The sequence below is a fragment of the Chiloscyllium plagiosum genome, unplaced genomic scaffold (assembly GCF_037043375.1).
Source record: "Chiloscyllium plagiosum isolate Xiang-an unplaced genomic scaffold, Cpla_swu_hap1 HiC_scaffold_19, whole genome shotgun sequence".
In the NCBI taxonomy this organism is placed as follows: domain Eukaryota; kingdom Metazoa; phylum Chordata; class Chondrichthyes; order Orectolobiformes; family Hemiscylliidae; genus Chiloscyllium; species Chiloscyllium plagiosum.
In genome coordinates this window covers 15,065,427-15,085,561 of record NW_028270157.1, presented here as the reverse complement: position 1 = coordinate 15,085,561, position 20,135 = coordinate 15,065,427, and the positions used below count along the sequence as shown (strand labels likewise).

General features: G+C 42.2%; 2 protein-coding genes across 2 annotated transcripts in view; one reads left to right on the top strand and one right to left on the bottom strand.

Annotated features, from left to right (window-relative positions):
- stab2 (stabilin 2) overlaps positions 1 to 7,041 on the top strand; it is a 182,235-nt gene extending 175,194 nt beyond the window's left edge. Inside the window, exons 66-68 of the mRNA XM_043709921.2 lie at positions 2,268 to 2,405; positions 4,200 to 4,313; positions 6,268 to 7,041. Coding sequence (XP_043565856.2) covers positions 2,268 to 2,405; positions 4,200 to 4,313; positions 6,268 to 6,309 — 294 coding nt within the window. The 3' untranslated portion in view covers positions 6,310 to 7,041. The remainder of the gene's footprint in view (positions 1 to 2,267; positions 2,406 to 4,199; positions 4,314 to 6,267) is intronic.
- Positions 7,042 to 9,518: 2,477 nt separating this feature from the next.
- Positions 9,519 to 20,135, bottom strand: part of nt5dc3 (5'-nucleotidase domain containing 3) — a 35,979-nt gene continuing 25,362 nt past the window's right edge. Inside the window, exons 12-14 of the mRNA XM_043709930.2 lie at positions 19,586 to 19,726; positions 13,937 to 14,001; positions 9,519 to 12,458 (exon numbers count right to left, since the gene is read on the bottom strand). Coding sequence (XP_043565865.2) covers positions 12,197 to 12,458; positions 13,937 to 14,001; positions 19,586 to 19,726 — 468 coding nt within the window. The 3' untranslated portion in view covers positions 9,519 to 12,196. The remainder of the gene's footprint in view (positions 12,459 to 13,936; positions 14,002 to 19,585; positions 19,727 to 20,135) is intronic.

Below are 20,135 nucleotides of genomic sequence, written 5' to 3'. Positions count from 1 at the left end.
ACTGTACTACACAACAAAGTTTGAGGTCATTATCATTCATTGCAAGAACAGGCTGTCTTCTCAATCCCCCAATGCATCTCTTGCCCAGAACTTCAATTCTGTTTTCTTTGTGGTTTGTACCATCAATTTATAGAAACAGATTTGTTTCGCTACTTGGCATCATCTTGTACCCCATCATCAAATCTCTGTTTAACCTCTTCTGCTCCAAAGACAGCTTTTTCAGCCTAACCACATATCTATAATCCCTCATACTTGGAACTATTCTGCTGCGTCTCCTCTGCACCTTCTTGAGAACCCTCACATCCTTCCTAATATGTGGTGACCAGAATGGTCACTAAGACACAATGCCCTAGTTGTGGTCTAACCAGAACTTTCAGTATACATCCCCCTTCCTTTTATACTCAGGACCTCTCTTTACAAAGGAGAAAGTGAGGACTGCAGATGTTGGAGACCAGAGGCGAGAGTGTGGTGCTGGAAAAGCAAAACAGGCTAGGTAGCATCTGAGGAGCAGGAGAATCGATGTTTCTTGTAGCAATGATAACCTCTGGTGAGCTTTCATATCATTAGCTGATCAGCTTTGATGAGAAACATGTAAAAATACATCTTTACAAGAACCTGTTTGAACAACCTGGGTTTGATGATAAGGGCAGTTCTGGTCTCTGGTTGCTAAGTTCTGAATTGGAGTGCCATGGTAATAGCTGCACATAAACACGAAGATGGGTTTAAACTTTACATCTGCAGTCCCGTGATTCAAACCTGGCAGGCCAATGAAGGCAAGAACTTCAAAACTGAGTTATGTTTGAGTATACGGAGGAAAAGTCAAATTTTGTCAAAAACTTTTCATCTTGCTCTCATCAGGACATTTTGAAAGGATACAAACTTGTGGGGAAAGCCAACATTTAAACAGCATGGGTTCCAACCAATCAGCACTCTCATCTCACGTCGTATATATGTTAGGTTTCTCCTTGAATTTGCACTCTTGTGAAATATCCTGATGAGTGGGAGACAAAAAGCTTCAATCATGTGTCCTTTTTCAGCAATGAACTCAATTTATTACTAGATCGATCGATTGATTTGATTTGATCATTGTTACATTCTGCTCCTTCCTTATTAACTTATGAACATGTAAACTGGGGGACCTTGTGGTGGCTCAGGGGTTAGCACTGCTGCCTCACAGCACCAGGGACCCAGGCTCAATTCCACCCTCGGGTGACTGTCTGTGTGAAGTTTGCGTATTGTCCCCATGTCTACATGGGTTTCCTCAGAGTGCTCTGACTTCCTCCCACAATCCAAAGACGTGCAGATTAGGTGGATTGCCTGTGCTAAATTGCCCATTGTGTTCAGGGATGTGTGGGCTAGGTGGATTAGCCATGGGAAAAACAGGGATGGGATGGGGGGGTTAGGTCTGGATGGGATGATCTTCAGAGGGTCAGTGTGGAATTGATGGGCCAAATAGCCCTGTTTCCTCACTATAGGGATTCTATTACTGAGATAGAGTGAAAAATGTTGTTTTGTGTGCTATACCGGAAGATTGTACCATACAAAGTGCATTAGGGCAGCAGAACAGAGTGTAGAATACAGTGTTACAGCTGCAGAGAAGGTGCAGAGAGAGAGATAGAGAGAGAGAGATCAGGTTAACACTTGAGAGATCCATTCAAAAGTCTGATAACAGCAGGGAAGATGCAGTTCTTGAATCTATTTATGTAACTGAATTATATCATTGAATGCTCATTTCTTTTATGCTGCAGTTGGACAGGCAGTTATAGTCTTCTCATCTCTCTCTCAAGATCATGACTGATCTCTGGTTCAGGAAAGAAAATGATAAGAGAACCACAAAAAGTCTATATTTTTCTCATCTGCAGCCACACTCTAGCTGTCACTGCTCTCTCCTTTAAAAGTCTCCATAGTCGGTCAGTACTGGGACTCACACTAGGTTGAGCCTTAGAGTCGCACACAGAATGCACACCAACTTTCATTGTGCCACTAATGGGATAACCTATTATCATGCTCAACTTCCTTCAGTCTAGAGTGTGAAATTCCATCTCTCAACTTCTCTTACCTCCTGTGAGTGACTCCTCCTTACAAACCCACCTTCCTGATCAATGTTTGGGTGATCCAATCAAATATTTCCTTTCGTGGCTAACCTAATCTGATGACACATCCGAGGACATAGTTTTATTATGATTAAGACTACGGTATAAATCCAAGTTGATGTCACTGTTCACTCGATGTGGAAATCTAACTTTTTCTTGTCCATTATCTATTAGGTTAAACCACATGCTGTTCACACAGGAGCAGGAGTGGGAATTTTCTTTGCCTGCGCCCTGGTAATAGCTGCTTTGGCCGTGGCTGTGTATTTTTACCACAAGCATCGAAGGGGACCCTTCAGCTTCCAGTATTTCAAGGTAACAATCTACTGTCTGAAGACATTTGAAAATGATGCTTTTCTCACCTTGTTTTTATAGTCTGCACCTATCATATTATCAACTGCTACAGTCTAATTTTTAAAACTCTTTATCAACTGTGACTCGTTTTCACTGGGTGAGTTGCACCCTCACTCCTGAACGTTAACTGATATGAAAGCAAGGGGCATGAACAAGCCATTCAGTCTTTCAAGCCTGCTGGGCCATTGAATGAAATTGTGACTGATCTGATTGTAACCACAAATGCACATTCCTGCCCACCCCTACTATCTACCTACTCACCTCTGCCTTAAAAATATTCAGAGACTCTATTTCCACCACCTTTTTAGGAAGAGAGTTCCAAGGGCACTCAACACTTTGAGAGGAAAGAAATGCCTAATTTTGTTAAAAATGATGATTCCTTATTAGATTAGATTACTTACAGTGTGGAAACAGACCCTTCGGCCCAACAAGTCCACACTGACACTCCGAAGAGTAACGTACCCAGACCCATTCCCCTACCCTATATTTACTCGACTAATGTACCTAATACTATGGGCAATTTAGCATGGCCAATTCACCTGGCCAGCGCATCTGGAAGCCAGAGCACCTAGAGGAAACCCATGCAGACACTGGGAGAACAAGCAAACTCCACACAGACAGTCGCCCAAGGCTGGAATCAAACTCTAGTCCCTGGCACTGTGAGGCAGCAGTGCTAACCACTGAGCCACAGTGTCACCCCTAGATCACATTTTGCAATCAAGTGACCACTTACTCTTCTGAACTCCAGTGGATACAGACATTGCCTCTCCAACTCTTCCTCATTAGACAACCCTGTCATTCTGGTGAACATCTGAATATGTCCGAAGCATCCCTGTCCTTCCATAAATAAAGTCACCAATACTTTACACAGTACTCCAGATTTGGCTTCACAAATTCCCTGTATTAGAAGCATAACCTCACTACATGTGTATTCAATTCCCTTCAATAAATTATAACATTCCATTAGCTTTCCTAATTACTTGTTATAGCTGTTGAGTAGTATTTTGCAATTCATGCATTAGGATCCCCAGTCCCCTATGCATCTCATTGCTGTGTAATATCGCACCTTTTAGAAAATATGCTTTTTTAAAATTCTTCCTGCCAAAATGAGGCAGGAAGACACCTTTGTGATGACACCCATTTGAGCAAAGTACAATCTGATCTCTCAGCTGGAAATTTTCACCAGAGAGCAAACAAGGCTTGGAGAATTGCAACTATAATGTTCTTGCTATTTTATTCGACCTGTTCAGGAGACCCTCTGGGGCAAGTGGAATCTGAACCTGGACTTTCTGGCTCAGCGATAGGGATACCACCACTACACCACAGACCCTGACTACATTTTTATATCACCATCTTCATCCATGGTTGCAGCAAGTGGCAGAACAACCCCTTTCGATGAAAAAATAAAAATGGTAACGCACCAAACTCAAATATCATTCTGCTGGGAGTTACTGGACAGCAATACTGTGATCCATCTTGTTCATCCTCTGCCAGCCTGGACACTATAATGAAGGGGTTACTGACTGTTCACAGCAATTAATCCTCATCAATTAGCCGACAGGGAAATGATACAATACTCCCATCCTTCTAAACAGCGAAGTTTTTGAAAATATTTTCTCGTTGGATTTGCAAGTTGTGGTTGGGGCCTGCATTGCTTGTCTATTCTTAATAATCCTTAGGTACTGCAGAGTCAAAGGTAACTCCTGACAACTTTGAATCAGGATATTTGACATGTTTTCCCGTTTATATTTACAGTCTGAAGAAGGAGAAGGTGTGTCCTCATTTGACGACTCCATACCCAACAGGTTCAGTAACCCCATGTACAACAAGTTCACAAATTCCACAGACAGTGACAAAGATCCTTTCTGTGTAAGTTTTCTTCTCACTAACTGTGTCTGTGTGTGTGTGTGTGTGTGTGTGTGGGGGGTATACCCCCATTATCTTTAGTTACCATCTAAATGAAGTTAAAGAAAGCATAAACATTTCCAAAAAAGAAAGCAATTGCATTTTACCACTGGGGAAGTGATGGCCTAGTGGTATTATTGCTGAACTGTTAATCCAGAGACCCAGATAATGTTCCGGGGACCTGGGTTCAAATCCTGCCTCAGTAGGTGGTGAAATTCAAATTCAATAAAAGGAAAAAATCTGGAATTAAGAGTCTAACAATGACCAGGAATCTATTGTTGATGGTCAGAATAATCCATCTGGTTCAATAAAGTCCTTTAGGGAAGGATACTGCCATCCTTACCTGGTCTGAGACCAAACATCTGCAGATGCTGAAATCGAAAGTAGACAGGCAGGAAGTGGTGAAGTCGGCGTTTCAGGTGTAACCCTTCTTCCTGGTTTGGCCTGCATGTGACTCAAGACCCACAGCAATGTTGCTGATGCTTAACTGCCCTTTGGGCAATTAGGGATGGGCAATAAATGCTGCCTAGCCAACGACACCTTCATCCCGTAAATGAAGAAAGAAAAAATCTCGAGCACTTCACAACCAGTGAGGTACTTTCAAAACGCAGTCGCTGCTGGAATGCAGAAAATGTGGCTGTCACTTTATACACTGCGTTACTGTATTTTAGCTTTGTTTGTTGAGAGGCAAATATTTGCCAGGGCGAGGAATAACCTGGCATTCAATGTAGTAATGCCCTGAGGGGGCAAGTGGAGCCCTGAGAACAAAAAGAAAGGAGCACCCTGATGAAATTTGCCTCCCACTGGCACATTGCTTCTATCCTTGATTTTGAGTCAGTGCATTTTAGTGAATAGATTGTTTGAGACTTCGTCAATGTTGTATGTGTCATACACTGCCTGTCCCTAGGGATCTGAAAGTCCTTGGGTCTTTCCAACCTATCCCAACTCTTCCAGCCTCTGGTAAGTGAGGTCTGTCCAAATGTCTATCCCACCGCCCTGTGGCCAAACACTTCTACTCACCCTCCCACTCTGCCGTGGACATGCAAGTTCTGGGCCTCCTCCACTGCCAAATTCTAGCCACCCATCACCTGCAGGAAGAACACCTCATCTTCCGCCTTGGGACCCTCCAACCACATGGGATCAATGTCGACTTCACCAGTTTCCTGATCTCCCCTCCTCCCACCTTATTCCAGATCCAACCCTCCAACTCAGCACTGCTCTCTTGAACTGTCCCTACCTGTCCATCTTCCGTCCCACCTATCCGCTCCTCCCTCCACTCTGGCCTATCACCTTCAACCCCACTTTCATCTACATATTGCATTCCCAGCTATTTTCCCTTCAGCACACACATCCCCCTCAGCCTACAAGCCTCATTCCTGATGAGGGGCTTATGCTCGATACGTCAACTCTCCAGCTCCTCGGATGCTGCCTGACTGGCTGTTCTTTTCCAGTGCCACACTTTTTGACCATGGTGATTTAATCTTATGTTATTGGAGCCAAGAGAAGCGTTGTTGCATCTGGTAAAGCAGCCTCTTGGATGCAAAAATCAATCTCCTCCTCAGTGAATGTGATTGAGAATTTTGCAGCTTGTGTAGATTGGACAATTACTTTGGCCTTTTTAACGGGAACTTTCCAACCAATCCGATGGGGTCATTAAATTCTGCCTTTCAGACAGAGACCAATGTCTTATCTGAGGGAGATTACATTACTGCTGCCTAGACTATAAGCTCCAGTCTCTAGAGTCAAAAATCAAACCTAAATTGTCTGTCTAACTCAAAATGTGAGAGTGCTTTACCCACTGTGCCATTCCTGACACCTATTACAGCACAGGTATGATCAAAAACTAAAGACCATAAGTGGAACTAGAACTCTAAGTTGATAAGGCACTTCCAGTAATTACCTGTTTAATTTTCCACAGGATGAATATCACCTAGGAACAAATAATGGTGACCAACAATAGCAAGACTGTCAACATTCTGAGTGTACACCATTACCAAAGAAATGTTAAACATTAAACATTTAGTGGTCACTGCAAGTTCTCTTAACTGCAGCATTCCAATCTCTTAACCACAAACGGTGAAACCCACAGAGTCAGGTGGCATCTTTGATTGACCAGGAGGAAGGACGAATGAAAATTAAAACCATATTGTATATGCATTATAGCCTTCTTTGGAAAAAAAATTAACTGGAATAGAGACTTTAAGACTGTAATATTTAGCTATTTTAACCTAATGAAGTTGAGACGTCCAAACAAGTGTCTTAAAAAACTGATGCGGGTAAAGAAACCTTTGGGAAATATTGTCTAAAAATAGACTTGGCCAATTATTTTGATCTTGAATTAAAAGTCTAAGATGCACCTTTAAATACAAACATATATTTTTCCTCTGTTTAGAAAATGTAAGATTTTGGAGAGTTATGAAAGACATCAAGTGTTCCCAGCCCTCCAGAAATTCTAAATTGTTCTCCCAACACTGACATTGAGCAACACTTCAGAAAAATCACAGGAGTAGTAAAAAACAATGTTTTGCTCTTCATTTTCTTGAAGGCTTGTTTATTGAAGTGATTAAACAATTACAGGCAGCACATGAACAGCCAAATCAAGAACAGGGCAATTTGATGACAAAGAATCTGCTCATTCTCCAATTGGTGCTGGGGAGGGATGCATTGTGGGATTGACATATCAGGTGACCAGTAGGAGCCAGAGTGAAGTCACGACGACAAAACCTCCAGGAATGCATCCAAGCAGAGTTGGTAACAGGCCTCTGCCTTCAACGCCCACAAACCAGGAGCAGATGGAACAATTCTGAGCGTGCTCTCATGAGTGACTCCCTCAGGCAGCCATGTCATAATCAGCTTTCATTTGTTCAGGATAGATTATTGAAAAAAAAAAGCATGTCCTTTCAAAAGATTTTCAATTTGTTCCGGAGTGTGCAGGAGGCGCCACAGTAGTAAGAGACTGGTGATAGAAAAAGTAGTTGCAATTCTCTGTTCTAAAGCAGATGGCGGTAGTGAGAAGAACATAGGAATTGGGAGCAGGAGCAGGTAATTCAGCCCTTTGAGCCCACTCTGACATGTCACATAATCATGGCTGATCTTATCCTGGTCTCAACTCCACTTTCCTGCCTGCTCCTCATAGCCCTTTATTCTGCTTTTCATTAAAAGCCTATCTATTTCTTTCTTGAATCAGTTGATTGATTCTGCCTCTACTGCACTCTGAGGCAGTGACTTCCACAGATTCACAACCCTCTGGGAGAAATAGTTTCTCATCTCAGTTTTGATCCTACTTCCTCTCTCTCTATATCAATGCTCTCTTGTTTGAGACCGTCCTACAAGGGGGAAAACATATGTTGAACGTCTACCTCATTGATCCCTCTTAGCATTTTATATACCTCAATCAGATCCCTGTCCTCTTCGTTCTTCTGAACTCCAGCAAGTACAAAGGCCAAGCTATTCAACTGCTCCTTGTATGACAGGCTTTTCATGCCTGGAGCTAACCTGGTGAACCTCCTCTGAACTGCCTCCAGTGCCACCACAGCCATCCTCAAGTACAGAGGCCAAAACTGGACACAATACTCCAGGTCATCTCACCATTGCCTTACACAATTGTAGCATCACTTCCTTACTTTTATAATGCAGGCCTTTTGGAATGTATGCCAGGATTCCATTGGCTTCCTTATTATACACTGCATCTGCACACCCACTTTGTGTGATTCATGCACAAAGATACCCAGATCCCTCTGCACTGAATCAGTTTGAATCTTCTTCCCATTTAAATAATAATTTCCCCTTTTATTTTTCCGGTCAAAACGGACGACCTCATATATATCCCCATTAAACTCCGTCTGCCAGGTTCTGACCCATTCTCCTAGCCTATCAATATCCATCTGTAAACTCTATCTCGTCATCACTGCCTGCTTTCCCACCTATTTTAGCATCATCTGTGAACTTTGTTATGTTACACTCTGTCTCTGCGTGCAGATAATTTATATAGATTGTTGAGGTCCGAGAGCTGAACCCTGTGGCACTCCTCTAGGTACAGTTCACCATCCAGAGAAGGACCCATTTATCCTGACCCTCTGCTGTCAGTTGGCTAATCCCCTATCTAAGCCAATACTCTACCCTTATGCCTTGGGATCCAACCTTCTGGATCAGTCTTTTATCTGGCACTTTGTCAACTGCCTTCTGAAAGTCTAGTTGTACCAAACCCTTAAAGAACACCAGCAAGTTTGTCAAGCACAACTTGCCCTTCATGAAACCAAGCTGAGACTGGTGAATTGAGCTTTGTTTTTCTAAGTGTCAGGTACCTTCACCTTTACGATTGACTCCAGCAACATCCCCACTACAGAGGTCAAACTAACTGGTCTGTAGCTTCCCACATTTTTGCCCATCTCTTTTTTTGGAGAAGGGTGTCACATGGAGAATTTTGAAGTTACAAATCTGTTAGTTTATAAGAAGGCAATGTAAGCCTAGTCTTAATTAAGCATATTTTTTCAAAGTTTTATTTCCAACTGGATCTTCAAACCTGAAGGATGCTGCAATCAGTATTTTACCGACTGCTAATGAATGGTTAAAATCGATTTGCAAAGGAACTGGAGTCCGCTCCATTGTTCTGGTCCTCCTACAGTTGCTTTATTATTGGCACTGCATACATGAAAGAAACCCCACTACAGATTTATTGTAAAATCGTACATTACATGGACATTCTAAACTTCTCAGTTTACAGAACTCCTTTCTACAGCAAACCTCGGAGTACACTGAAACTACACTAGCCACATGTATTTGAAACAGAGCAACCTTTTGCTGCAATGAAACATTTTGGGGGAAAAAGCAGTTTTAAAATTATCTGCACTTATCTCTTATTGTTAGAGAGGAACCCAACTTACTTGCATGACATTTAAACTAAAACATTTAACACAAAGTGTAGATTCTTAAGATTTCACTGCACAACCACTGCTTAAACGCTTTGAGACTAGCGAGTACTACATAACATGGATTACAATGCAATGGCATGCTGTAATCACCTTAGATTGTACCACTTTTCCCATAAAACACACTTACACCATTAGAAAAATAGAGAACCATAATTACAATTGTTAAAGGATTTTAGTGTTGAATAGTCTGATTTTTGTCTTGCATTTAGAAAACAACTCAGAATTCCTTGAAACAATCATTAATTAAGATCATTTTAATCTCTTCAGATGCATTCTGTTAATGTCAAACACATTCAACTATTCAATTCAGTAGATTATTGAACAATCATTCAAGACCACTTACTCACAAATGGCATTTCAATTCAGTTGGGAAGTAAGTTCGAGTTTTGGGGCAAGATTTTAAATCTGTGGATCTTTAAATTTCCCTGAATTTTTACAAACTGCAATAGTGAGACCAGTTAGAAATCACAAGCAAAATTTTCCCAAGTATGGACATTGCAAGTCATCATAAAATAGAAGCTCATTGTTTGCAGTTCTCTGTTCAGGGGTATGAATGAGCAAAAGACTACCGACTGTAGAGAAGGTCTCATTGTTGGAACAGGACACTCAGAAACCAATCAAACACAACCCCACCCAGTACAGCCCAATATAAAGACACACTCATATTTTTAGCAGGCAGGACCAAGCCAGTAATAAACAAAGAAAATTATCAAAAAGCTTTAAAAGGGTAACAAACCACAAACACTCAAATCACAAGCAGCATAAAGTTAACTTAAGAAATTAAATACAGTTGTTTCTCCTACAAACTACCTGCAGTGCTCACAGGGAACAGAAGGCAATAACATTCTTCAAACAGTTACTGCAGTGCCAAGAGTTGTGGATAGATCTAGTTAAAACCGTTTATGTGTTTTGTTCAGATCCAGCCTGAACAATTAGAATGAAGGTCTGTTGCTTCTATGGGATGGAACTGCTCTTAATGTAAAATCAAGATTCAACAGCCCAGTCCCTGGAGACTGAGACCAGAAGACAAATTTATGAACTAATTCAACACATAAGACAATGCAAATTCTGGCTGAAGAAGGAACCATGATAAGAAGTGAATATGTGTGAACATCCTTTGATATGGATGGAGTCTTCAGTTAAGTAGCAAGACTAGAGATGTTGAAAACATTCTCCTTACTTAAGAGGAGGCTAGCAAGAGATTTAACAGAGGTGTTCAAAATGAATTTGGGTTTTAACAGAGTAAATAGGGAACGTTTCTAGCAGAAGGGCATTGATTAAGGAACAAGAGGAAATGAGGATTTTTAAAAACATATGTCACAAATTATGATGATGTGGATTACAGTTCACATCAGAATGGTCAATTCAAGAAGATTCAAGAGTAACTTCCAAGAAGGAATTGGAATTAAAGGCCAAATTCAGTTAATGTAAGTATAAGAAAGACTTGAAAGTGCAAAGTTTCCCATGGAGTGAGAGACTGGATTGGACCTAATTCTTTCAAAGAGTTGCACAGATGGAATGCACCCAAATGGTCTCCCCCGGTATTCAATAATTCTATACAACTATAATCAGCCAGAATTTAGTTCTTGAAGTTTAAATTTGCAAAACATTTCTGTAGATGGTAATGATGCAATTATATTTTAATACTCACTCCAGATCAGTAACAGTGTAAATAAAACATTATGTTCAAGTGTATTTCTGAAGGAATACTATGCACAGCATAAAGCTTGATACTAAAGGGATAACACGAGGAGCCACATTCGAAAATCAGTGGCAAATGTTTCAGCAATCGGGCCACAGAATGACCAAATGCAAGGTCTTACACGGCTAATGTCAAGATGTTAATGATTTTCAAGCCAGCACTTCACATCAGCTTGCTCCCTGACTCTAACTCTGTGCGTATCCCATCAACTTCCCAGCAAGCTCTACTCAGCAACACAGTTTCCAGTGTCGGGACCTTCCCTTCCCTAATCTCCTTCACCTATCACTGCCCTCCTCACTTTTAAATGCCACCTATTTGACCATTTCTCTCAGCGGTGGGCAATCCGTTCTCTTAGATGCTAATTATCATTTTATGCATTTGCTTCAGAAACCTATTGAACAACATTTATCACATATAAATACAGCTTGTGACTTACGGAACAGATCAAGCCAATAATATACAAAACACACAGATGCAAGACAGGAATGATTCTATCAATACTGACTAACTCGGAGTTGGCAAAGATGTCCTTATAAGGGATTTGCCAATACTGCACTTGCTAATCTACGACTAGCACGCTTTAGAGAGACAGCAGAGTTAATATTGCAAGTACATTTTGCGCATGTTCTAACCTTAAGTCAGTCTCTATGTATTTACTTTACGTTTACAGAAACATTTCATAATAAAGCACACTTCCTGGCTGTAAATATTAAGTAACCTCAATTCTCCCACAGTACTAACACTTAGCAATCTGCTTTACAAGCACATCTAGTGAACTCAGAGAGGAGTTCTGGGCCAAGTGAATCCAGGGAATCTTCACTTCCAAACCCCAATCTTTCTAGTCCTCTCTCTCGTCTGTATCAGCTAGACTTTGCCTGTATCTCAACAAATATTGAGGCTGTGAGCACTTTCACTCCCATCATCACGTCACACAAATGCATGCCATGGTGTTACCCAGGCAACCAAAAACCACAGACAGTATGTTATCGCTCTGTGGGAAGAGACATTTTGGCGACGATTTGCCCTCTCGTTGTGGAAAACAACACGAAAGCCTAGTTGACCACACTCTAGCGATGTTTAGCCAGTAGCTTAGCGCTACAGCCACTGAAAGCCCAGATACAATGAGAGACTCACAAAAATAACTAAAGCAAAGTTCTGAACTGTTTTGTGTTGGGCTGAAGTTTATGACTCAGTTAGAAGGGTCCATGCGGCCATCACTTAATCTGAGCCAACCCCTCGATATAGGGGGACTTGGATGGGCTGGCACCAATCTGGTCTGACCAGAGTGAGGCTTCATGCTGCAGTGGCGTTCTCCGAGGGTAGAATGTGTTGTGCAGGTTGTAGCTCAAGATGCAGCTCAGGGATGCCATGTATATATCAGCGAAACGAGAGAGCCGTCGGGAGAAATAGGTGGGATTATGGTGGGTTCTAAAAATGCTCCCAAACTGGGGGTTAAAGATGGTCTTGGTCATTTCCCTGAAACATCAAAAAATAAATGAGTGACCAGTGTTAGCAACACAAAGGAACAGACTTCTTAATACAACTAGTGGGGAGATGGTGGTGTAGCGAAAATGTTTCCGGGTTCGTAACCCAGAAGAGCGCAGCAGGTCAGGCAGCATCCAAGGAACAGGAGAATCGACGTTTCGGGCATAAGCCGTTATGCCTGAAACGTCGATTCTCCTGCTCCTTGGATGCTGCCTGACCTCCTGCGCTTTTCCAGCAACACATTTTCAGCTCTGATCTCCAGCATCTGCAGTCCTCACTTTCTCCTCGTAACCCAGAAGCCCAGGTTAATGTAATCGGGAAATAGGTTCAAAGCCCATCATGGATTTTAAATACAATTAACAAAACCTGGAATTGAAAACTAGTCTCAGTGTGACCTCCAAATCAGGACTTGCTCCTAAGAGGAGGAGTGGCATTCTTACCTTAAACACTTAACTCTGCTCCAGGCACTAAATCGTGGCAGGGATCTGGTGGATTTATAGCACCCCACACAAAACCAAGCCCCTCATCCCAGTTCCCAACAATATCCTGAAGTGGTATTGACAATTAACAGGTAATTCAGAGACAGAGGCTAATGCTGTGGAGACATGGGTTCAACAAACCAACTGGGGCAACTGGAGGAATTGAAAATCAATCAATAAATTTGTCACAGAATGCTGGCCTCAGTGATGGTGACCATGAAACTGCTATCCACAGATTAACCACACAGATGCATCCATATGGTTCAATATCATTCATCAGGGAAAGAAATTTGTCATCTTTACATGGTCTGCCCTACATGTAACTGCAGACCCACAACAATGTGGCTGACTAACTGCCCCCACGAATGGCCAGGGTAACTATACAGCTCAAAGACAATTTGGAATGGATAACAAATGGGTAACGTTCCAGAGAAGGATAAAAAGGAACAGGGATCATAGTAGAATACAAAATGCCTTCGAGCTGACAACATTTAGTGTAAAGGGAACATATCCCAACATGGTCCAACCTTCCTCTTTCTTCTTACTACTACCTCACCCATGTTCAAGTTCCATTCTAGAGAGCCGAGTGCAGAATCGAGGCAGACACTTGTGCTGGGAGTGTCGGTATTGAGGGACCGCTGCACTATTGGAAGTGCCACCTTTGGAACCAGCTGTTAAACTGAAGCTGTGCCTGCCCTCTCAGGTGGATGGAGAAGATCATGTGGCACCATTTCAAAGAGGTGCAGAGAATATAGCCTCAGAGGCCCATGGAGTCACATTGTCTGCAAGTGGCATTAGATTCAGAGCAGGGGAGGTGGAACTAATATTGGGAATGATATACAATTTCTTCTCCAAAACTAATTTAATCGATTTTAGCATACAGTGAGTCTGCTAAAAAAGTAAGCGTGTGTGACTGTATTAGAGACACTTTATCTCATGCGTGAATGATGACTTTACATAATCATGTCTTTGGTGGTTATTACAACTCACCGTAACTCATTCCTCTCCTTGATCCATTCTTGTAGCACCATCCGTGACTCTGCATCTTCGTAAATCTAAAATAGTTTCATAAAGGAAGGATAAATGAACACCAAGTGAATCTTACACTTTTGACAATAATTAAAATTCCTTGGAAATGTCAGTTTTGATTAACTTGGACCAAAATGCAGCTATCATCTGAGGAACACAGTATTGATTAAGTACAAAAACAGAAATTGCTGGAGAAACTCAGCAGGTCTGCCAACATCTGTGGGAAGAATCAGAGTTAACATTGCGAGTTCAGTGACTTTTCATCCGAACTCGATACTGGACTTTAAACGTTAACTCTGCTTTCTTCCCACAGATGCTGTCAGACCTGCTGAGTTTCTCCAGCAATTTCTGTTTTTGTTTCAGATCTCCAGAATCCGCAGTCTTTTTGTTTTATTTACCCATTATGTTTTAAAGTCATAGAGACGTATAGCACAAAAATAGACCCTTCAGTCCAACTTGACCATGCCGACCAGATATCCTAAATTAATCTACTCCCATTTTCCTGCATTTGGCCCATATCTTTCAACTGCTCCTAATCATGTACCGTGCACTTGCCTTTTAAAATGTTCTAATTGAATTAGAAACGCTCTGCTAGTATTTCAGTTTTCCCAGTTTGAGCAGTATCGCATTGTTTGAACAACAGAACAATCCCTGTGCAGAAATCAATATTTTAATAAGAAATAGGAAACAGTATTTGTTCTAGATTAAAGAACTATCATTAAGACCACTCTTTTTCAAAACTGATTTTCGGTTGAAATGGATTCTAAAGTTGAAGGGCTAAAACTTACATACACTTTAGATTTAATTTCCTGACCTTATTCCCCACAAACTGCACTTGCATCAGTTTGAGGGAATGAAACGGAATCTCAAACCTATAGAGTGGAGCACTCAAGCTCAAACATCCTATGATCTCTCTCTTAATAATTTCACCACACATCATCATAAGACTATAAGACATAGGAGTGGAAATAAGGCCATTCAGCCCATAGAGTCCACTCCACCATTCAATCATGGCCGATGGGCATTTCAACGCCACTTACCCGCACTCTCCCCGTATCCCTTGATTCCTTGCAAGAGTAAGAATTTATCAATCTCTGCCCTGAAGACATTTAACACGCTGGCCTCCACTGCACTCCATGGCAATGGATTCCACAGACCCACCAGACTCTGGGTGAAGAAATGGCTCATCATTTCCATTTTAAATTGACCCCCTCTAATTTCTAAGGCTGTGCCCACATGTCCTGGTATCCACATCTGACAGAAACAAATTCCCAGCCTTCACCTTTTCTAAACCTTGCATTATCTTGTAAGTTTCTATCAGATCTCCCTCAACCTTCTAAACTCTAGTGAATACAACCTCAGGATCTTGAGACGATCATCGTATGTTAGGCCTTCCATTCCAGGGATCATCCGTGTGAATCTCCACTGGGCATGCCGCAGTGCCAGTATGTCCTTCCTGAGGTGTGGGGCCCAAAATTAGACACCGTATTCTAAATGGGGCCTAACCAGAGTTTTATAAAGTCTGAGTAACACATCGTTGCTTATACATTCCAACCCTCTTGAGATAAATGACAACATTACACTTGCTTTCTTAACCACGGACTCAACCAGCAAGTCAACCTTTACAGAATCCTGGACTAGCGCTCCCAGATCCCTTTGTACTCTGGCTTTATGAATTTTCTTACCATTTAGAAAATATTCCATGTCTGTATTCTTTTTTTCCAAAGTGCAAGACCTCGCATTTGCTCATGTTGAATTTCATCAGCCATTTTTTGGACCACTCTCCTAAACTGTCTAAATCTTTCTGCAGCATCCCCACCTCCTCAGAACTACCTGCTTCTCCACCTAACTTTGTATCATCAGTGAACTTCGCCAGAATGGCCCCAGTCCCTTCATCCAGATCATTATTATATAAAGTGAACAGCTGCAGTCCCAACACTGAACCCTGTGGGACACCACCTGTCACTAGCTGTCATTCCAAAAAAGAACCATTTATCCCAACTCTCTGCCTTCTGTCAGACAGCCAATCCTTAATCCATGCCAGTAGCTCACCTCGAACACCTTGGGCCCTCACCTTACTCAGCAGCCTTCCGTGAGGCACCTTATCAAAGGCCTTTTGGAAGTCTAGGTAGATAACATCCACTGGGTTTCCCTGGTCTAACCTACTTGTTATCTCTTCAAAGAATTAAATCAGAACTTCTTAATTGTTTTATTAAGTCACAGGACATGGGTTTTCCTAGCAAGGTCCGTGTTTATTGCCCATCCCTAATTATTATTCAGATGGTGGTGGTGATCTGTCTTCTTGAATCACTGTACTTCATGTGGTGTTAGCAAGACGATTATAGAATATTGGCCCAGCAATTGTAAAAGATCATACAGCTCACAAGAAATAGAAGCAGAATTAGGCATTCAGCCCATCGAGTCTACTCTGCCATTCGATCATGACTGATACGTTTCTCAACCCCATCCTCCTGTCTTCTTTCAGTACCCTTGATCCCCTGGCCAGTGGAGAACCTATCCATCTCAATCTCAAATACACTCAATGACTTGGCCTCCACAATCCTCTGTAGCAATGAATTCTACAGAATAATCACTGCTGAAAATGTGTTGCTGGAAAAGCGCAGCAGGTCAGGCAGCATCCAAGGAGCAGGAGAATCGATGTTTCGGGCATGAGCCCTTCTTCATTCCTGCTGCGCTTTTCCAGCAACACATTTTCAGCTCTGATCTCCAGCATCTGCAGTCTTCACTTTCTCCTCCACAGAATAATCACCCTCTAGCTGAAGAAATTCCTCTTTATCTGCATTATAAAAGGTTGTCCCTTCACTCTGCAGCTGTGCCTTGGGTCCTAGACTCTACTACTCAGGGAAACATCTTCTCCATGTCCACTCTATTCAGGTCTCTCAGTAACCTGTAAGTTTCAATCAGATCTCCTCTCATCCTTCTAAACTCGGAGTACAAACCCAGACTCCTCAGCCACTCCTCATTTGACAAGCCTTTCGTCCCAGGGATCGGTCTTCAAAACCTCGTCTGAATCCCATCCAATGCCAGCACATCCTTCCTCAGACATGGGGCCCAAAACTGCTTTTCCAGCCTCAGCTGTACACCTCTGCTTACATCTCCTTGCCCTCTTAAAATGAATGCTAACATTACATTTGTCTTCCTAACGGCCAACTAAACCTGCACATTAAACCTTAAGAAAATCCTGAACTAGGACTCCCAAGTCGTTTTATGCTCCAGAATTTCGAAGCCTTTCCCTGTTCAGAAAATAGTGTACGTCTCTATTCTTCCTACCACAGTGCTTAATCTCACACTTTCCCACATTCATACAATCCCAGAATCCCTACAGTATGGAAATAGGCCATTCGGCACAACATCTCCACACCGACTCTCCGCTGACCATAGATCATAGGTTAGGAACCCCTACAGTGTGAAAGCAGGACATTCAGCCCAACGAGTCCACACCCACCCGCCGAAGAGTAACCCATCCAGACCCACCCCCTCTACCCTATTCGTGTAACCCAGCATTATCCATGGCTAATCCACCTAACTTGCACATCCCTGGGCAATTTAGCATGTCCAAACCACCAAACCTGAACATCTTTGGATTGTGGGAGGAAATTGGAGCACACAGGGAGAATGTTCAAATTCCACACTGACAGTTGCCAGAGGCTGGAATTGAACCTGCGTCCTTGGCACTGTGAGGCAGCAGTGTTAGGCAACTGAGCCATCATGCTGCCCCATTGTATTCCATCTGCCACTTCTTTGCTCACTTTCCAAATCCCTCTGTAACCTTCCCACCTCCTCAACACTGCCTGTCCATCTACCTATCTTTGTGTCATCTGTAAATTTAGCATCAATGCCCTCAGTTCCTTCATCCAGATTGTTAATGTGCAACATGTAAGTGTGATTCCAATACAGAACCTTGCAGAACTCCACTAGTCATTGGCTTCCATCCTGAGAAAAACCCCTTTATCCCTACTCTCTGGTTCAACCAAATCTCTATCCAAGCCAGCACCTTGCCCCTGACATCACAGGCTCTTATCTTATTTGGTAGGCGCCTGGGTGGCACCTTGTTAAAGGCCTTCTGGAAATCCAAATAGATCATGTCTACTGGCTTTCCTTTGTCTAACCTGTTTGTTACCTCCTCAAAGAATTCTAACAGATTTATCAGGCATGACTTCCTGTTGACAAAGCTGTGCTGACTCAGCCGAACTTTATCATGCGCTTCCAAGTAATCTGCAATCTCATCCTTAATAATGGACTCCAAAAGCTTACCAACAATTAAGGTCAGGCCTACCAGCCTACACTTTCCTATCTTCTGCCTCACTCCCTTCTTAAACAGAGGTATTACATTAGCCATTTTCCAGTCCTCTAGGACCCCTCCCTGACTCCAGTGATTCCTGAAAGATCACCACCAATGCCTACACACTTTCCTCAGCTATCTCCTTCAGAGTTCTGGAATGTAGCCCATCCGATCTGGGTGATTTATCCACCATCAGCCCTTTCAGCTTCCCCAGCATTTTCTCCTTAGTGATGGTCATTACACTCACCTCTGCCCCTGCCGGTCTTGAAATTCTGGTATGCTGTTGGTGTCTTCCACTGTGATGCAGTTTCAAGTAAGGATGGGGAGTGGCTTGGAGGGGTACGTGCAAGTGCGATGCTCCCATGAACCTTTGTTCTACGTATTAAGGGTAATGGGTCTTGAAGGAGATATCAAAGCAGCCCAGTGAACGTTGAAGGTTTTAAATGGCGTGCCAATGAAGTGGCTGCTTTGTCAAATTTCTTAAATTTTGTTGGAGCAATTATCCAGACGACTGCGGAGTATTCCATCACACTCCTGACCTGTGCCTTGTAGAAATGGATAGGCTTTGGGGAGACAGGAGTTGAGCTACTGACTAAAAAAACTCATGGCCTTTGATCCAGGCTTGCTACCACTATATTTATAGGACAGGCCCAGTTCAGTGTTTTTGTCCCCTAGGTTGTGACAGCAGGGGTGTTCAATGATGCAAAAGAAAGTTAGCTCTGATTGAAGAGCAGACATTGACTAATGGGCTGAAGAACCACTTTCTAGAATTGCTATCATTTAGAAGAGACCAGAGGTATGATTTTTAAACTTATAAAGGGTGTTCAAGTTTTCACATTCTGACAAAAGGATTGAAAGACATTCCTCTGAAGCAGAGATAGCTTTAGAAATATCAGGTTTCTCTTGACAGATGCTGGTATTTTGCTAGAGATGTACATGACAATAAGATTTGAAATTGACCAAGGAGAGCTGTTTCCATTAGCTGATGGTGCAGGCTTTAGGGATTTAAGGTTTTGGACAAGTTATGACTCTAAATGCTGGAGGAGTGAGAGGAAGAAAAGTTTTCACAGTGAATGATAATGGCTTAGAGCTCTTGGCCTGCGAGAGTAGTGGAAGCAGAGAATGTGGAATGATTTGAAAAAAGTAAATCAGGATAAGGACTTGAGAGAAATAAACTTTTCAACCTAAAGAGACAAAGTGGAAGAATGGGACTGATTGGATTGCTCCACAGAGGGCTAGCATGGCATCAATGGGATAAGTGGCCTCCTTCTCTGTTGTAACAGCTCTATCAAAAGGGACACACTTACCTGCATGCGTTCAAGCAGCCCAGTGAGACCCTGCAACCACACAACTACCCGATTGTACTGGTCTGTATTCATGGTTTTAATCTCTGATCGCAGCTCTGGAATAATTGCACCTGTTCTCCAGCCATGCTTCAAGGTCAGATCCTGAATTGACACAAAGCACATCGGTTTGTTACGCTTAACTAATTTACATTTACAGAAGTATAAACTAGATGCCTTTCTTCGGCTTTATTGCATTTTAGTCTTTTCCTAAAATTATTTCTGCAACAGTAAAAACCTGACAGAGAAAAACACTTTAAGAAGAAGCAAAAGCAATTTACAAAAATGGTTCTAGGAATGAGAAACTTCAGATCTGAGCATAGGTTGAAGAAGTTGGGATTGTTCTCCCTGGAGGGAAGAAGGCTGAGAGGAGATCTGATAGAGGTTTCCAAAATTATGAACGAGATGCACTGAAGAGGTAGGGAGAAGCTCGACAAAAGATAAAAAGATTTAAAAGTGATGTGCAAATAACGTTAGAGTGATATGTGAAAATAATGTGAGAAAAAGCATGTGG